The following is a 19,051-nucleotide window of genomic DNA, read 5'->3' on the forward strand; positions in this document are numbered from 1 at the left end:
TTGTGTAATATCTATTTATCTGTGGGCAGATGACTGCTATGTATAATCAGAGGCAGACTTTTGTCAAATTGAGACTAAGTAAACACAGCTGAACACAAGCAAGTTGGACTACAACTTTTTTGAGTTTTGCCAGCGCTGTTATGACCTTGAAAATGAGCGTTTCTTCAGAGCAATCTGCTTTCAATACGGGAGAATTTTTAGTGTTTCAGATTAACAAGTGTTGATTGGAAATTTGTTCTCTTTAATTTTAATATTTTTTCTGTCCAAATAAATGAAAAGTGTGTACTTACCCAAAGGAGGGCATCCTTTCTGCTGCTTAGAAAGTAGGAGTGTTTTGTAAAGGAACGTGTCTTGCACGTATCTCTGAGAACAAGAACAACAGCTAGAGAAAGAGCTGTAAACTCATCTGAAGCTTCATTATATAATCAGAGAAAATTTTATATTGTTTCCTTGAAATATAACTGCCTTTCTTTTAAAATGTGCTGTGCAAGTAAATGTAGCGTTTAGGCAGTAGATTTTATACTACTACATATCTAGATACTGTTTTCATCATCCTTGAAAAAGTAGTACTTCCATTTATAAATTTTGCCCATTTTTCTAAAATGTAGTGTCCTACTAAACATTTTCTGCAGATTCTATTTTTCTCTGAGACACAAAAAGAAAGTAGTCTGATTTTATTGACAAACAGGAGTACAATTCAAACCTTAGTTCTAATATGCGAATTTTCTGCTTTTACATATACCAATCATTTGAACAAGAAAACATTTTGCTCTCTTATTTTAAAGGCTGCAGCATCTGGAGTCTTGAAGAGGCTTTGGACGGAAGTCAAATAGTCGTCTTGCTCAAAAATTTGTCTTTCAGTAATTACAGCAAGTGAGTCTCATCCATGGCCAATATCTGTTTCAAGGCACTTCTTTTGAAGGGATATTTTTTTCATTTTAAGTGCTGTATACAAACCAGCTTACGCACCAAATTCAGGGGTAGGACATGTGCACAGCATTGTGGCCGGCGAAACTTTCCCAAAGTCCTTGTGCCCCATATCCACAAGTCATACTTCCCAATCTGCCTTTTTTTGGGCAGCAAATTTCTAACAAAGTCTTGCAGCAACAATAGTTTAATGCCAGCAGCCAAGCATACACAGCACCTTGTACTTGATGGGTTGCTACAGCATGGCTTTGACTTTGCAAGCCAAGTACCATCCCAGCAGGTAGTCTTGGATGTTTTTTGAAAGAACCACAGCAGAAATCTCTTCTTGCTTCAGTTTTCTCTTCCCCTATAATAGTAGCAAAAGTAAAATGAGGATGCAGTTGGAAATGGGGAGGAGGTGGAAGAGGAAGAAGATGACAGAAAAGAGGACAAAATGACTCAGCAGCTGTTTTAATTGCGAATTGCAAACAGTGGATATGCCTATACATTCCTATATGTTCCTATACTTTGTTCTCTGTACCGAAATGCAGATTTCAGAAACAAAGCAGGAGATGCTGCTCCCAGGCCTGGCTGAGCAACACGGCTTCTTAACATTAACCAAAATAATCTGGAAAAGACCTTGATGCCAGGGTTTTTAGACACTTTGTTGTTTCCTTTGGGCAGCTCCTCTGTGGGGACTAAGGGTGCAGACACTCACAGTGTCATCGTCCTGGTTCTTATTCTGGGATTTCTGCTTCACCACAAAGGCTAATGAGGCTTGTAAAAATAAAAATAAAACCAGAATGTGCCAGGTGTCATCTAAGCCCATGGAGTGGGCCTCTGGGTGTTTGGAGGGTGCAAAGCAGGTACTAATTGCAAAGCTTAGGACCATCAAGCAGGACGTGCCTTGAGTTATAACAGCTTGCAGCAGCCGGCTCTGTTCAAGTTGCGAGAGGAAGGGGAGAGCCTGGCTGCGGACGGGGGCTATGGGTGGTCAACAGCCTTCAGGGTGCGTTGAGCAGCCCTTCAAGATGCTCCTACCTGAGATGGTAGTTGCCTAGGAAGCGCTATCAGGAGAGTATTTTAAAAAGATATGCTTAACCTTGAATTGCGGTTGGCATTGGTGGTGTATGTCAGTGCTAGGCGAGTCCTGCCTGTGGGTGAGCCACTCTCTCAGCAGTGCTCCGAGGGGCTGATTTTGCCAACACCTTGCTGGTTTGTTCATCTGAAGTAAAACGGTTGGTGGCAGCCAACTAGGCAGGTTGTGTGAGCGCTTTGTGTGCCCTGATGAATCCGTACCCTCAAATACAACGATTGCTGGTGGTGCAGAGTCTGTTTGCCAGCTGTTGCAGAAGGAGAGTGGTGAGGAAAGCAGGCGTTGTCCACACGTGGGATTTGCTGCGTCTGCTTTGCAGGTCTCCATAAACTTCGCAAACTGTGATGTACAGGCTGTTGCTCTACGGGAAAGCTTTGGCTCAAGGGCAAAAGTAGAAAGTAAAAACTCTTGCAAAATGAAAGCAAAAGCTTTTATTGTTTTAAAAGTGGAAACAAAAGTGCTACTAATAATAGCAGCAAGTTAATTAGAGAACATGCACCATTTCAGTTCACAGAGCTTAAAGCCTTTGTGTTGTAGCTGCCTGGCTTGCGTGGCTGCTGAGAGTCCTCCTCTCATCCTCCATCCAAAGGCTCAAAGCCTAGAGTTGGACTGTGTTGGAGGAATCAAAGGATCTCAGTTTTTTTCACCATAGTTATTCCCTAAAAAATATTAATGTTATTTATGTCTGGAACCATGGCTTCCTGCCTCATTGCTTTTCTCTATAGAAGTGGAAATTCAGGATCTTAATTCTTAAAAGGGAGATGAGGATGCAAGGCTATCTATACAAATACATGATTGTTGCAGATGCTGCTTACGCTTAGGAAAGCATCTAAGCAGGTCAGGGAAGACACATAAGCAAATTACAGAAGTGTGAGTTACTCTGAGATAAAGTTAATTTGGTTGCTCCTTGAGCAAAAAGTCCACAGTGATTTCCAACTGCATCTGTGTGAGGAATTGCATTCTATGAATGCAGATATTTTCCATATTTTTATGCATATATATGTAGCCCAGTTTCCCCTGATTGCAAACCCTGCTGGGTGAAGGGGGTTTTTTGATTTATGGTAACAGGAGGGAAGACTGGTTATTTATACATGCTGATAAAGCTTCTGAGTTGTTTTTGATCTACAGATCTTTCAAATTATTCAAAATTCATATATTTTGAAGTATGTCAGTTGATCTAACCGTAAATACCATATGGCTTTACCATAAATATGTATGTGTGTTTTCAGTCTGATATAGCAAACTGTTGCGGGAGAGAATTCCCTAATAGAAATCTCCTGACTTCCAGGAAAACATATATGAGCTAATGTAAAACAAATACATAGTAAATATGACATTATTGCCTTCTGCACCTGTCTTACATATTTTTGAAGCACCTTATCTCTGCGCCAACCTCACATTTTTAAACAAACAGTATTCACCCTATTTGGGGAAAAAATGTTACAAGGGGATGCTTTAGATAACATTGTCTTTGATCTTGGAGGCTGATAGCCAGCAATTCAGTTAGGTTTTAGAGGAGGCTATTGGCTTTAACTGCTGTTAGATCATGTCTGCTATTATGACTTGGGCTACACTGGTCAAGGTAATCAGTGCCTTTTCGGGAGAAATATGTTTAATAGTTCTGGATAATACATTTTTCCCCTGTGGTAATAATACATGGTGCTTCAATAATTTGTCATTTTATAAGTAGAAAGACATGAATTACTTCTTATCACTCATTATTTAAAAGATATGTGTTATTACTATCACAATTATTATTACTACTATTTTGGCGTAGTTGCTATTTAGGTATAGTTTCCAGTGGGCAGCGTAGCTTTTTCAGGTGAGAGCTGTTTGCAATGATCTCAGAGAATCGGCATCTTCACTCAGAGAAACAGCCTGGGCGTATTGCCAGTGGTTCGGATACTCTCTTTGAAAGCAAATCTCTTTGGCTTGAAATATTGTGGCTTAGGGTCCTCTACAGCTCAGCAGTTGCGTCTTTGCAAACTGCTCTTCCTGGGATGAATGGCAGAGGGTTTGAATACGCCTCATTGTTATGCAGTGTGTCCTACAGTTAGAGGAGAGGAATGGAACAGTAATTATCTCTGCAGCGACATGGAGTGAGTTTTCCAGAGGCCCCAAAATTCGTGCAATTGTGCTATGCCGAGAACTGCAAGCAGTATATCAAGGTCAGGATGAGCTAGCTAGTAAGCCCTGCCTCTCTGCAGCAACCTTTGCTATGATATCGGTCCATTAACGTGGCGTAGCGTTGCTGTCGCGGCTCAGGCAGAGTGCTATGCCACGTGGATACACGATGCCCTGCTACGTGGTGCACGTTTACTCAAGCACGCCTCATGTCTGAGGCCCTGAGTGCTGAGAAGTCTGAATTCAGTCCCGTGTTGTTATCAGTTGACGATGCTTCCCTGCTGGTTTCTTGAAAATCACTGTCTCCAAAAGCAGCAGTGTGTGTTGAATAACAAACCCCTTCACATTCAGACTCTTCAGGTTTGGGAACGGAGCCAACATTCTTGAAGAATGATTTAGTGGCCAATAAACATCTGCAAAGTCTGTAAGACTGTCAGAAGCAGTAACATTGAAAGTAAAGATCGTATCAGTAGCAATTCCCCTGTCCTGACAAGGCATTCAGTGCAAATATTTGTTCAGTCATCCTTGCTCTCGTTCCCATTATCACAGACAGTTTCACGTGTTTTGCCAAAAGAGCGATTCCATCTTCTTCCACAAAAGCTGTTCACATCCAAGGCCTTTGCAATGTTAAATACTGGCCTACTACTGTTTCAGGACCTCCCACACATGCTCCTTTGGAGTGCAGGAGCCTCATCTGTCTTACGCAAAGACTCCGCTGTGAAGGGCTCTTACAACTTCCAATTAGTGAGCAGATTAGTGAGCATCTGCAGTGTTAAGGTTTTGCCGCTCCTTGAGGATTCAGGCTCAGTCTGGCTGCTCTATTACACTGCACCAATCTCCGTGATAGTCAGGATCATCTTTAAGCTCTTCTAAGTAAGGTTCTCCTGCAGAGTCAGTGAAATTGCACTGCGCTAGGACTCAAACCATTTGTAAATACAAGATGATGTTTGGAGAAGAAGGAGGTGTTTCTGCTTCTTCAAAACCTCTTGGCAAATGGGTACAACTTCCTGAATAATTCTGGGCACTCGGTTCTTCTGCTCCAAGAGCCTTCCCCCTATTGCCTGGTTTGCTGTGCTGCCTCTCGCTTGGTGAATAGGAAAACTGAAAACACAGGCCTTTTTGAGATACCTCCCAGTTTACTAGAATCTCTGAGGGCCTGTTCAGAAGGTGTCTGGGAATATTTAGGTTTGGGAAGAAATCCTGTAATGGAAATAATAACAGTGCAAGTTGTGGTGAGCAGGAGCGTGAAGACTGCAGCAGCTTCACAAGGGGAAGCAAAGGGAGCAGAACTAAAAACGTGACTCAAAAAAAAGGCACTGAAACACTAAAATAATTTTTTCTGCAATTGGAGGTGAGAATAATCCATGGGCAGCTATTCCCCCTGCAGTTCACTCAGCACCGTTTCTTTCTGCTGGTTATTCTGCATGTGGTCAGGGAGGTGTGCGACTACAGCTTTCTGTGTAGGTTCCTGTAATCCTCAGGATGCTGAATAAAGGGGTTCCCATCACATTTCCATCTAGATGAGAAAAGAGATACTTTTCTGATGTATGTGAACTAACCCAGTTTGAAAGAAGCCTCAAAACCCAGCTCACATCCTCACTGGGTGCTCATTGCTGCTTCTCTACTGGCAAAGCACTAACGTGAACGCGGCTAAGCATCTCTGAGGACAGGATGATTAATTTCATGATGTGCTGTTCCGTGCCATTTGATAGGCTCCGTCTGGTTCTTCACAAACTTTAATAAAGTTGTCTTCATGTGAGATGTGTAGGATTTCACAAATGGGGAACTGAGGCACCGAACAATTACAATTTGAAGTCATTTTAGATACCTAAGACCTTGTGGATGCTCATGATTTCATGGCTCTTTATACATTCAAAGCACAGCTCTCGTTGACCTCATTTGCACCTGCAAGTGCTCAGCACTGCTGAAGATGAGAGCCTGGGCTCTCAATGCGGAGTCCAGAGGCTGGGGAACGTACTGTAGCATCTGTGAAAAGGTTGGTTAAAACAGCTCGTCCAGCCCCGCACACAAACCTGTAGGAGAAGCAGAGATACTGTCGATGACTAACATGATTTACTTGGCATTGTTAAATCCATCTGACTATATTTTATCCTCTTGTGTTCCCCTCCTGCAACAGCCTTGCAGCTGCTGTGATGGGGCACTGAGGTTGTGCGGGGAAAGGTCTCACCTACTGCTCCGGGCTCGGCCCTCGAGCAGGTCTGTGCTGCGCCTTCGGGGAGGCGGTGACCACAGAAAATACCATGTGTGATTGTACTGCTGTATTTCACAGGACGCTTAGTGGGAAGGCAGACTGCTTAGGCATTCCCATTTTTAGCACACATCATATAGAAGCAGATACAGATATGTATATATATGAATATATCTGTATCTCCTTATAAAATATATCTCCTTAAATAATTTTTAAAATTTCACATGCAATCTCTTAATTTGTAGGATCTGTTGTGCAACAGTTGTCTGAGGTTACCGTGAAGCTCTTCTGCAGCCTACAGCCATTTTTACGGCTGTTTGACTGTTGGAGCCCTGTATGTGCTTATGCACTTCCTTACAAGCTGCTTGAATTTTTATGCTTGTGATCGCACAGAGCACAATAAGTTTGGGACATAACTTAGGTACCTGGAGTTCAGTATTTGGACATAAGTATTATGCACATCCCAGTACTGCATGCAGTAGATGGAAGTAGCTATGTTTAAAAAGATCACATTCGTCAGTCTCTTCTTTATCTTACAGGCGAGTGAAAGAAACAGTGAATTTCCTCTCCCCGACAGACTTATCCATTCTTTACTCCTGGCTAAACACACCCTGGAAATCAGTTCTGGCATTCGCTTAGAAGTTCCTCCACTTGCCTGCAAATACAGCACCTTGTAATTTAAATGGCCTTTGTGCAGCATATGCCATGTCTGAGCCCGCTTGGCTCCCAGGGGCAGGAGAGGAGCTGGCTCCTGCGAGCGGGGCCGCGGGAACGGGGGGCACATTTCTCCAGATTCTGCGGGAGGCTTCTGAAAATATCCTGTGTGGACGCATTCATATCATAACGTTACACCGCATATGTAGGGTCTGCTCCCAAACCCACAGCCAACTAGCATAGCAAAATCAGATTTTACTGCTGTAGTGTCAGCCTAGGGTTGAAATATGGCTTTGAAACCCTCCCTTTCACCCCGCTTTTTTAATGAAAAACAATCGGGCTGGAGTGTAATAGTGCTTACCCTGGCTGCATTTGACTTTAGCTTTTTACTTTTAAAGCCTTATTTTAGGCTTTAAGAGCTCCCAATTAAACTTTTTAGATCCAGAGTGAAAGCCTGAACGTGCCTGCCTGCACAACAGCTAGATTCCTGGGTGGGAAAATGATATTTTTATATTAAAAATAAAGAAAATTAACACAGTGGTATGTTTTCTCCCTTCATACTCCTTACTCTTCTTTTTCCTAATGAATCTTCATTTGCCATTTTCTCATTTCCTTTTTTTTAACATCTCCCGTGCCCTTTCCTTTATTTCTTTTTTTTCTTCCTCTTCTCCTTTCTTCTCTTTTCTTTATTTCACCCTCCCCCTTCCCTGCTGCCTGACTTGGTTTTCACTGTTAACCCATAACGGTTTGCCATAGGAGGGCTAACTACTTCATGCTTCCAGTCAGCACAGCACGTGCTGTAAATCCCTTTCTAAACAACACCAAAAAAAATGAAGCCTAGGTCAGATATTTGTTTATCCATTATGAAATGCATGTGGGAGACTATCACCAAGGAATCTGACAACATTACACTATTAATTACATGCCAACTCAATGAGGAAAGATTTGATTTCAGTCAGCTTTGCAGCAAACTTGAAACGAACATAATACCGTATAACCGTCAGTTCGTTAACAACTCACTTCCAACACTGCACAGCCCTGACTCCCATTATAAGCTCTGCTAAAGTCTGGCTAAGAAAACAAGTCTTGCACAGTGCCCTGCATCTCACCAAGGAGCACACACTGTCACTGGTCATGGGAAATTTAGAGCCAGCCGTGACAGCCCGAACAATGAAGTGATTTACACCAGGTTCGTATCTAGTTTGCTAACTCATAAATTCTTACATGCAGGTGCATAGCCCAAGACTGTAAGACCATTTGCACCATGCCTACTATTATGCGGGGCTTTCAGTGCACTTATTAATGCAAATGTTAATGTAGACCTGCAAACTCAATTCTCTTTTATGGTTTATAAAATACACCTATCCCAGTCTCTGTGGGCATGTACACTCATTTTATAAAAATCACATGTATTAAAATGTAACTAGATGCCTACTCCCACTTCAGCAGGCTCCAGACTGCACAGGGAAAAAAAGTCTTCAAGTTCCCAGGTATTCAGGAAAAAAACTTGAGTGGTACCAGTCTCTCACAGTTAAAGCTTGTATCTGATATTTTGGTGCAAGAAGCAGATTTCAAAGAAAGATTTCCCTGAAAAAGCTTGGTCTGAGGCGTGATGGCAAAGGGATATTTCCAACATTGGCAAGACCCAACCTATGGGTCTTAATAGAAGAGGTCAGACCAGGGCTAAAGCTGTTCCTGGAAAAAAAAAACCACTGGGAGAACAGGGAAAAATATTCACTGTAGCTGTCACTGTGAACATAAATTGTCATTATGCAGTTTGTTCATCTGAAAGGACGTAACAGCTGGTGACAGGTCAGTTGTTATACTTGGTGTCACTGTGAAGCCAAAGGAATGAGGTAACAGGGTTGTGGGGGTGACTTCATTACAAGCTGCTCTGTAACCTCCTCCTGGAAGAAAGAGAGAGCGGTGGTAAATGAAAGCTTTGCTGAAAAGGAGTTTTCTCTAGAGCCTGGGCCCAGAGCTCATTCCTGCAAGTTTCTGACAGCTTTCCTCCTCCCACCCAACAAAAGGACACGGTAATAAATATTTGTCAGTAGAAATCCAGTACCCCCCCCAAGATCGGACCAGCTGCAATTGGTATCATCACACGCATTCCCTGGTCACAGTGCCTTGCTGTGTCTGCAGCCGCAGGTTGTCTGAAACTCGAATGGGGACTTCATTCCTCCACCGAAAGGCTCTGCTGCACGAGCACCGCCAGCCCCGACCAGGCGGTTTCACGTGGACCTGCCCAGTCCAGGACCTGCTCTGGGCAGGAGTGGCTTCACGAGGGACAGTGCTGAGCAGATCCCACGTGGAGGTGGCCCGGGGTCTGCAGGAGGTCAGCCACCGGGGCAAGTTTGGGGAACGTTTCTGTAGGAGACTGCGGTTTGGAGTCTCTTTGAGCATGAGCTTTCCTGTCTATGCTTCTCCTTAATTCATCCATTCCTCAGGTCTGATGTCCCTGAGGGAACCTGGGAGGATGGTGCAAAAAGAAAAGGGTTTTAAGAGTTGCTATGCTGGATCGGATGAGTCCTGTCTATGTCTAGAAAGCCTTTGGTAGTGTGGGTCTCTGGCTGAGCAGTATCCGCGTTCAGAAACTCATTTGTCTGTTCACATCAGGCTCAAAATGGGAGCACTGCAAGTGTAAGCATGGGAAGGCCAACTCCTGCTTCTTCCAGTTCAAGCTAGAGGAGCTGAGGTTTGCTGTGCTTGGGTTTTTCAAAAGGCGCTATGGCCTTTGCACCAAGGTTAAATGACATTTCTTGTAAGAGGAAAGGGCCTGGCCCGGTGGTCTGGGCTACAATTTGCCCTCCCTTACACTGCTGAGTAGCCTATGCTAAGCCACCTTCCCTCCCCAGATGTGGGTAAACGTTAGTGATGTTGTGTGATTCATGGTTTAGTTTGGGATCCTTCGGGAGGAAAGGAGCTGTGTCAATGCAGAAGAGTACAGGAATATTAACTCCTGTTAACTCAATTTTGTTCTTGGAGAACCAGAGATCTGAAAGTCTTATGTGCCCTGAAATTGCGGTTTGGAAAATACTAGAGTCAATGGGGGCATGTGTGTGACCTACAGAAATACCTCATCTCACCACTAATTTACTCACACGTGTAAACTTCATTTTTCATTCAGCTGCCCCAATTTATTTCCTGTTCCTCCCTCTTTTTCCTCCTCTTGCTTGTTTTGAAAATGCTGGTCAACACATGTTAAGCCAGTCTCTCCAAAACCAACAAAAGAAAGTTCAGGAGAGGCAGAGAGAGAAACAGCTGAATAACGTTGCCAATTTTAAAATGAAGATAAGTTATACGGGACCTTTTACTGAACCAACAAATATTTTATAGTGTTCACCATTTGGGGCCAGCAGTTCTTTTTTCCCCTCCGTTTTGAGCTAGAATAGGTGGTGTGTAATTCGTCAGGAATCTGTACATGTTTAAGTAGCTTCAAGAAATATGACGGTCATGTGGGACTGACCTACTGTGTCTTGACTTCCATGTCCAATTTTTCCCCACTACATAATGTTCTGTACCCTTTCCTCTCTGTCTCGTTTCCTCATTCACACGTTCTTGCCCCTTTTGGTTTCAAGCCATCTTTGCTTTGTCAGTGTTACCTGATAACACAAAGCAGGGTTTTAACCCAGTTGTTGCAGTTCGGCTTGAGCTGTATAGAACACCAAGCAAGGGAGCAACGTGGATGCTTCTTGGTCGTACGTAAATGGTCAGTCTTTCCTTTGCTGTTCCCAGCAGGGCCTTTAGGTGAAGTCAGTTCATCACCACACACATGTGATATTCTTAGGTCAGAATTCTTAGACCCAAAGAATAAAATGTAACTCTAATTAACATTATTTAGCACACCCCTGAAGTCATCCAAGTATATAAAAGTTATTGGTCTGGACTCGGCAAACAGTAAGGGTCTGAATTGTTCTGAAATATTTGAATGTGCCGCAGCACCACATAGCCGAGAGCCTTTGTATGTTGTAAATTGGAGTAGGCACATGTACTATGGCATTTATGCTCTGGCTTTCTTCTCTAATACTGGATGCAGCATGTAAAAGGGCACTGTGTATATACTTAAATGTATATCTTCTTGTGAATTATTTGTATATTATTTTGACAACAGTCAGGTGTGATGGCAAGGTACTGGAGGTAAGTGATGTATTGCCCAGTTTAAGGATGGTTTGCCTGCAAGAACCCTGGCATATATTGTCTTTGGGTGGGCCTTTCTGATAGCAGAAGCACAAAAGAAAACATTTTAAATATAGGAGAAATCCTGGAAAATTCTGCTCTTAAATGCTTTTGAAATGGTCAAAGTATTGCCTAGGCATGTTGTCTTTGGACTTCTGAGACTCATTTCCATCTCTGCTAAAATGGGACTGCAGGCTACCTTGCAAGAGAGCTGTCAGGATCAAGCCAGTGAATAATTATGAAGAAATTTCGTGGTGAAAAATAAATAATATATGCTACGTACATTATTAATAATTATGTGAGTCCTGAAAAATACCATACTGTATCACAAAGCTGGTATTGTCCAGTGACTACACTCTTGGCACTGCGTGCTACAGTAAACTGTATACTGAAAACTCATGCTAATGGAAAGGTATACAGGATTCCATTGGTAAGTGATTTATAGTGACTTCCTATTATAAACAAGAGGGAACAAATATCCCTCCTTGCTGGTTTCTCTGGGTGGATGGTGAGAGCAGAATGAGACATTCCTGGCCAGGCAAAAGCTGATTCTCTCGATGCTTGCGACTGGGAGCAGAATGAAGCACAAGAAAGTGAGGTATAAATGACAATCCCTAATTATAAATGATTGTGTTTCCATTTTCATAGTGCTTAAAACTTTCCAGTTGTAGAGCAAACGACCACTGTTTTAAGTGATTTCCAAACTTGTACCAAAAAGATGTTTCTAACGTTTAATATTACATAGACTTACTATAGGATCTCAATATATGCTGAAAGCCTACCAACATCCTTTCACAAGAAGCACATTGCTTTCTGAGATAGAACAAACCACCTTCAGCAGCAGCTTCTTTTTGGGTTTCGATTAATAAATATGCTATTGAGCACAACTGTAGTTTGTTTAGGAAAGTTATTTGTGCTGGCCAGTGGTATGCTGCTGATAAACTTCAGTGTACGCCCTATCAAATAAGTCTTGGGAACAGTGTGGAATATAATAATGCATCAGCATTGGCTTTCTCTGGAGTCACTTGACACATTGATCTAAGCTTGACAAGTCTGTAGGGGTTGAAATTTGTGTGACAGCCTGCCTCGATCCAGCTAGTGAGAGGACCACGCTTTTTCAGGAGAGACCAGAGGTGGCTGCCACCTGAGGCATGTTAGATTAAAGTTAACCACAGCACTTGGAGAGTGCAGCTATGGTGCATCCTTGGTACCTTGTACAAAGTGCTGCCTCTCATGTAGTGAGAGAGGGCTCATGAGTGAAGTGCGAGGTCTGCCCATCAGCACTTGCTCTGGGGTGAGTCCTTAGCTGAGGCTGCTCGGTGAGATTCAGTATGCTGCATCATTTTTCCATTCCTTCCGTCACTATTTCCAGAGATGTTACCCAGTCCCAGTGCCATTTCCTCATTGCCTCAGAGAAGAAATCTAGGAACATGTTGTGCAACGGTCAAAAAACCAAACACTTTCCATATAGAGAATGCTGTTCTTCGATTATATTCATGAAACACTCTCACCAAGATGTTGCTTTTACAGATGAAATATACTTTGCAGTTGTTGTGCAGATATGTCAAATATCAAAAAGCTTTAATTATCAAAAACTTTAATTAGTAGTCAGGAGTAGAGCAGGTAGATTGCAAAAGATGAAAAAAAGGCAAAATGTCGGGTAAGATTCACCTTTTTTAAAAAAAAATTTTATAAAATTTTGGAGTCTGGACAACTAGCCTGGATAAAGATACATGACTTAGATGGCAGGTTCATGGCAAGTGAGGTCAACCCTACTCTTCCTTTTGAGTTGGATCAAGTTGGTTTGACCGGCAAGATGTCAAGGAAAGAATGTGGAACGGTCTTTGTCTCTCTCAATGTGGTTATCCCCATCCAAAAAATGGTGGTAATACTTATTTCCTTCACTAAGGGCTGTTCAGACAGATGTGAGCTGCTTGGATGCTATGATAGTGCAAACTGGGATATGCTGCCAGAGGTTTGGTATAGCAGAAAAGGATTTTTGGCAAGAAAAAGGGGGCCTGTGCTTTGAAATGATGGATTTTTAGACTTCATTGTACTAACATGCTTTTACAGCAGTTATTAGCAAGAGCTTAGCAAATTATCAATGATGGTTTTATTGTAACCCAGTTTTGAGTTTCTTTGACATAAATTATTTGTTTGAAAAAACATAAAATCTGAATGGAATAAAAAACGACTTGTAATTTGGAAAAATCTTCAGCAAAGTTAAAGAATGGGTAGCTCTTTGCTCCTGGATTTTATTTTTTAGCTTTGCTGCTGCTTTTATATACCATGGGCAAGCCGCTTTCTTTTAGAGCTGGCTAAACACCAGTAAAAAATATTTGCAAATACTCCTTCAAATAAACGCTGGAATTGGAATGTGTGTCACCATTCACACCTACTTTCCTCAGAAGTTTGTACAAGCAATTTTTTTGTTCATAGGAAATATTTTCCAAGAGCAAAAGAAACTGACAGATGCTTGAGAGAGGTGTATTTATATCCAGGTTTGCTCTGGCAACGACGTTCTCTATTACTTGCCGTTTCCATTTCTATACCTACTGACCTATTCAGTCCTAAACCTCCTCTTTAAAATTGTCTCTATTAAAAAAAAATGAAGCAAGGCTAAAAAATTATTTGTAGCCAAGTACAGCATGAAGGAGACTTTTGGTGTCGTTCAGTACCTCTCTCTGCATCAAATGTTTCTTTTTTCCTTGGTTCCCTCTCCTCTGCATAGGTTGAACTTCCCCCTCTCAAATCCCATTCAGGCACTGATCTCGGAGAGCTTAAGAGATACTGATTTAAGATGTGCTCTTTTGGAACAAAATGTAAACCTTGGTCACTTGTGGACGTTTGTTTATAAAGCTGTTCTGCAAAAGGATGGAGGCCTGTTAAATCAAACAGCTTGGCAAACATCTGACCTCTGCAATTACAGCTGGTCTCCTGCATTTCTTCTGGTGAGACTGCTCTTGAGTGGTCACCTCCAAGTGTTGGGGAGTGCGGCTGGGCTGAGTTGTGAGTTGTTCAACACGGGTTGTCTGTATGAGAAAACGGGCTGCTGGTCGGTGGTGGGCAAAGTCACTTGTAAATGGAGAGCTACCAAGGGTTGCAATGGGCTTTGGGACCTATTCCACTAGAAGCTCAGTTTAAAGGAAAAATCGACTTTTAATTAATAATCTGATGGAAATCTAGCAATAAGGTTGATTTTTAGTTGGGAATCCAGCCTCATAAAGAAGTGCATTACGTTATGAGATTTATGCTGTGTTTAGGGGCCTTTTGGGTCTTGTAGCCATTAATGCTCATGACATTGCTGTTTCTTTTGTTTGACTGGTTCTCCATAGGTATTGCAGTTAGGCTTCGGCTTCTCGCTTCTCTATAATGTGTTTCTGTGTCAGGATAGCAAGCCCACTGAATAAAGCTTATACATTTCTGCCTGGTAAATATTTCTGGCTTCTCTGCGACGTGAGGACTTAATGAATGAACAAGTGTGACTCTTGATGGGAAAGTGTAGCTTATGCCTGTGATGCAATTTCATCTTTGAAGGCTGTTAACCAGGTGTGCTTGTTATCTGTACCCTTCTCAGCCTGCCTCTGTGACTGAGTCGCAGCCTGGGCAAGGCGGGCATTAAAAACCACACACATCATGTGTGCATGGGTGAAAGTCCTATTTTTAGTGTATACAAGAAGGCATTCACTGAAGGGCAATGAAGCTGATTTTTATTTTTAGGTTTTGCAATTCCTTATGTCCTTGGCATTTATGTTTTGAAAAACTAGCTCTATCACCCTGCAAAATGTAGGTGAACCTCCAAGACCAGCTTTATTCTCACTATTGCCAAGATAACCTTCTCCCAGACACAGGCTGGTGTGGGATGCACTGGGCAGGGTTCAGCACCAGTTCTGCCAGTGCGGTTCTGGTGAGGCTCAGTGAGGTTCTGCCTCACCAAAGCCTATTTCTGTAAGGTCATGTCTCGGGAACCTCCCCACAGCATTTTTTTTGACACGTGCCCTGCTCCAAGCTCAGTGTAATTTTCTCCAGGCAGACGCTTGCATGAAACTGACCCTCCATATGTGTCGAAACAAAGATTTTATTTGGAAATCTGATATCAATTTTGGAATTAATCTTGAGTTATTTTTCCATACACCTATTCCACGAACTTGCTTGTTTTAAAATCTGTTAAAAGAAAAGAGACATTTTTTTTTTTTCTGCTTTCAGAAACTCTGGAGAATGGACCAAATAAGTGTGAAAGGTGAGTAAGGGACTTCACAGTTTTCCAAAATTAGTATTATTACGGTTTTCCTGACATCACCTAGCTATGTAAGCTGTACATGTAAATATTTGTTATTGCTTGAATCTAGCGCAGCTAACAGAAAAGGAACCAGCAAAGATGAAACATACTGGAAGGAGATCAACGCAGCTATGGCCCTAACGAACCTTGCCCAGGGGAAGGATAAACTGCAGGGAACTACCAGCTGCATCATTCAGAAATCATCACATATATCAGAAGTAAAGACTGTTAAAGTGCCATTAGTTCAGCAGTTTTAAGAGATGGGTCCTTTTTCTTTTTCCTGTCAAACGGACATTTTCCTCACAGGATTGGTTTTCAGCAAAATCAGATTCACAGATATGAGGCAAATGTGGAAAATAGGCCCCCTTTTACAGTATGGTCAGTTAAAAAAAATAATGTTCCTTCTGACTCAGACGTTTTCATTGTATTAAATGAAATGTTCAATTGCTTCTATAAAAGGCATGTAAATTATAAAAAAACCTGTTTTTATCAAAACATTAACTTATTTTATGTTAATCAAAGTGCGCATAAGATGTTTGCATTGCTATTACAGTAAGTGCCTTGCTTTCAAAAAATAAGCTATAACGTGGGCATAGTACAACAGTATTATGCCTCAAAATGACAATGCCATAATGCTTAAACTTTGTATATTATTCCAAGTGGGCTTAAGCAGCCTAGGGCTAAACACATTACTGCTGGAAGCCCTGGAGAATTGTGCTTATTTGACTTGTACAAATTGACGAGTCTTAATGAAATTGTTACATCATTTTCTCTCTCTTTTTTTAATCAACAGTGTTATAAAAATTGTACAGTATGTTTTGTCAAAGTGACAATGAGGTTGTTATGCATGTTTCTTACCTGTATATGCAGTATATTAAAATACCAAAATCATTCCTTTGAAAAGTGCAATACTCTAGAACACACAAATTTAGGAAATAAGTTAATTGTTCAGATTATTTTGAATTTATACATATGCTCCCAGCTGTGTTGCTCATTAAAGATTTCTAGTTGAGAAGGTTTTAGCCAGACTAGCTGTAAATTCAAGTTGAATTTCTATAATTTTAAAGCTTTGCTAGTGACTTACTGAAGTTTTGATAGAAGTAAAATTGATTTCTTCTTGTACAAAACTAAATCTATAGTGCCATTTATTATTTGCAATGGAGCTCAAAAAAGTTTCCATGGTGGAAATTATTACTTTAATGTGGTTTAAACATTTTAATTTTGTAGGTACTGCATAAATGAGGACAGTTGATTGACAGTTCACATTTCAGTGAGAAAAAGCTATAATATAAACTATCAAAGCCCAAACTAGAAACACAAATGGGAAATGAAACATTGAAAAATCTTAGCATTTAAGGTGGGAGGGTTTTAAGTAGATACTAAACCATGTATTAAATGTCATGTCTCTAAACTTGACTGCTATTGAGCGTAATAACTAGCATAAAACCAGGTTTATTTTTAAATTTTATTGGGAGGTGTACAAGTTATTCTTAAGTCATATAACAATAGTCTAATGAGGTTTACAGTGCTTGAATAAAGAGTGGCAAAGCCAAAAATGATTTATACTGAATCAGTTACAGAAAACTGGAAAAGAGCTGATCGTTGCTAGGATTTGGATTTTTTCCTGTGGGTATCCTGTCAGGTTTTTTTCCTACGTATCCCTTTCCTCGTTTCTCTTTTTGGTGAGCCATCAGTGAACAAGAGAAGACTTTAGTCCTGCTCCCACTGAGTTTAATGACAGAACTCCCACTTCAATGGAAGCAGGACTGTGCTAATGATGAAACTAACTTGCAAGTAGAGGCTGTTCCAGTTGCACTAAAATAGTCAAGATACATTGCAAATATCAGCCTTGGTGTGACTCTTAGGAAACTTCTTGATGTAACATAACATGTTGTTGGGTTTATTTAGTGTACAATGAAAATGATTTGATATGAAAATATTTTGTACATATATATTTTTACTTTGTTTTCTAAATTGCTGATTTGCATTGACTTAAAGTGCCAAGCAAGAAATGTATGTCATGACTGTATGAACAGTTGAAGTATATGTTTTACTGACTTGCATCATTATGTGTCTAAGATTCCATGACATTAATTTTTGATACTTTCCTGGATTTTGACATAATAATGTGAGTTTATAACTAATAGCAGAGAGATAATACTTCACTTTTGTTCATACTATTATAAGTTATTCTGGTATTAAATATTTTGTGACAATAAATTGATGGTTTTGACAAACTTTTCTGTTAGAAATATTCACAGTGTTTTTGTCTGTATAAATGACAACAAAACTTTTCATGTAAAAAAGGTACTTTTTGGGACTTCTCTGGAGTAAGACTGGAGAAGACAAGCCATTGTATAAACAACTTGTTCATGGTTCTTTTTTAAAAGATCAAAGCACAAAGAATAATCTGCAAAACACATCAAGTGGGTTTTAAATTTAAGAAATACTTGGCATAATTTCTTGTTACCATTTCCTTTAATTTATTTTTTTTCTACTGCTGCTTTAGAGTTTTCTGAAAACACAAATTCTAATGAATTATGTGTGTGTCTTTTTTTAAATAACAAAAATCATGATCAGTGCTGAGCCAACAGCTAATGAAGACTCAATAATTATTTATGATATTGGAAAAACAAACATTATTACTATTGCTCTTCTTTGTTTCAACATATGTAACCATTTTAGTAAAATAAATAACTGCAAACAACATCTTGCTGGTTTGAATTAAATATTCATTTATCTGTCTTTAGTCATTTGCATTTCTGGTTTCCTGTTATAGACAGGGTTTCTCTATACTGGGATACAAGCATGTGATAGGCAAAGACAAAACAGGAATGCTAGTCTTTTGATTAATACACCTTGTGGTGTACAGTTATGTGAAGTAGCTTAGCACATCCCTGATGAAAATGACTGTTCAGCGAGTTTAGGCCAGTGACTGCTAATGACAACATGGCATGATGCTTATAAATCCTCCACACTGGAGGAGTGCAGAGGGAAGCCATAGCTAATCACTGTCCTCAGTCACTGGAGAAGGTCCATGAGCTGGGAACGACTTTGATCGTTTAGGGTTTTTTATGAGTACAGGCTACATTTGTCTACAGTACCATGTATGGATGCACTCTGGCTGTGGAGCCTTGCTGGAGAAGGAGATGCAATCAGCCTATCTAGAAGTTCAGTGCTTGTAGTAATGAGAGCCCAGCGCAACTGGACTCCTAATTTTTGTGCCTCAGCAAAGTTCCTCCAGTTGCATCGGAGGAGTGATATGTACTCCATATGAACTCCAGGTGAAGCAGTTTCACCAGGGAGACTTGAGAGCAAGTCCTGGGACAACACATAGGCCATTTTGAGGACATTTGATAACTTGGTGGCTTAAGCTTTAACTTGGAGTTTGGCAAAGGATGGCAGCTAGACTTGGATGCCCACATGCAAGTGCATGAAGTAACCACTGCACTGTGGGTTAGAAGGAGAAGATGGGGAAGGTAGGTTGATAGCACCTCTGCTCTGTGCAAGGAAGAATGGATTTAGCTTAGGCTAAGGGAAAGACTATGTGGACTTAAACCTGTTTCTTCATTATCGCTTTAATCAGCTCGTTTTTCATTATGTG

The 19,051-nt window shown here is 40.9% G+C and overlaps 1 protein-coding gene across 2 annotated transcripts in view; it reads left to right on the forward strand.

The window, feature by feature from the left end:
• The window catches only part of MKX (mohawk homeobox), a 48,139-nt gene extending 30,034 nt beyond the window's left edge, over positions 1-18,105 (forward strand). The window contains exons 6-7 of one of the 2 annotated variants that reach the window (XM_075492584.1): positions 15,375-15,408; positions 15,518-18,105. In XM_075492584.1, coding sequence (XP_075348699.1) covers positions 15,375-15,408; positions 15,518-15,704 — 221 coding nt within the window. In that variant the 3' untranslated portion in view covers positions 15,705-18,105. The remainder of the gene's footprint in view (positions 1-15,374; positions 15,409-15,517) is intronic. The other variant, XM_075492585.1, reaches the window with a different exon arrangement.
• The last annotated feature ends 946 nt before the right edge of the window (positions 18,106-19,051 follow it).

Source organism: Mycteria americana, chromosome 2, assembly GCF_035582795.1.
Source record: "Mycteria americana isolate JAX WOST 10 ecotype Jacksonville Zoo and Gardens chromosome 2, USCA_MyAme_1.0, whole genome shotgun sequence".
In the NCBI taxonomy this organism is placed as follows: Eukaryota; Metazoa; Chordata; class Aves; order Ciconiiformes; family Ciconiidae; genus Mycteria; species Mycteria americana.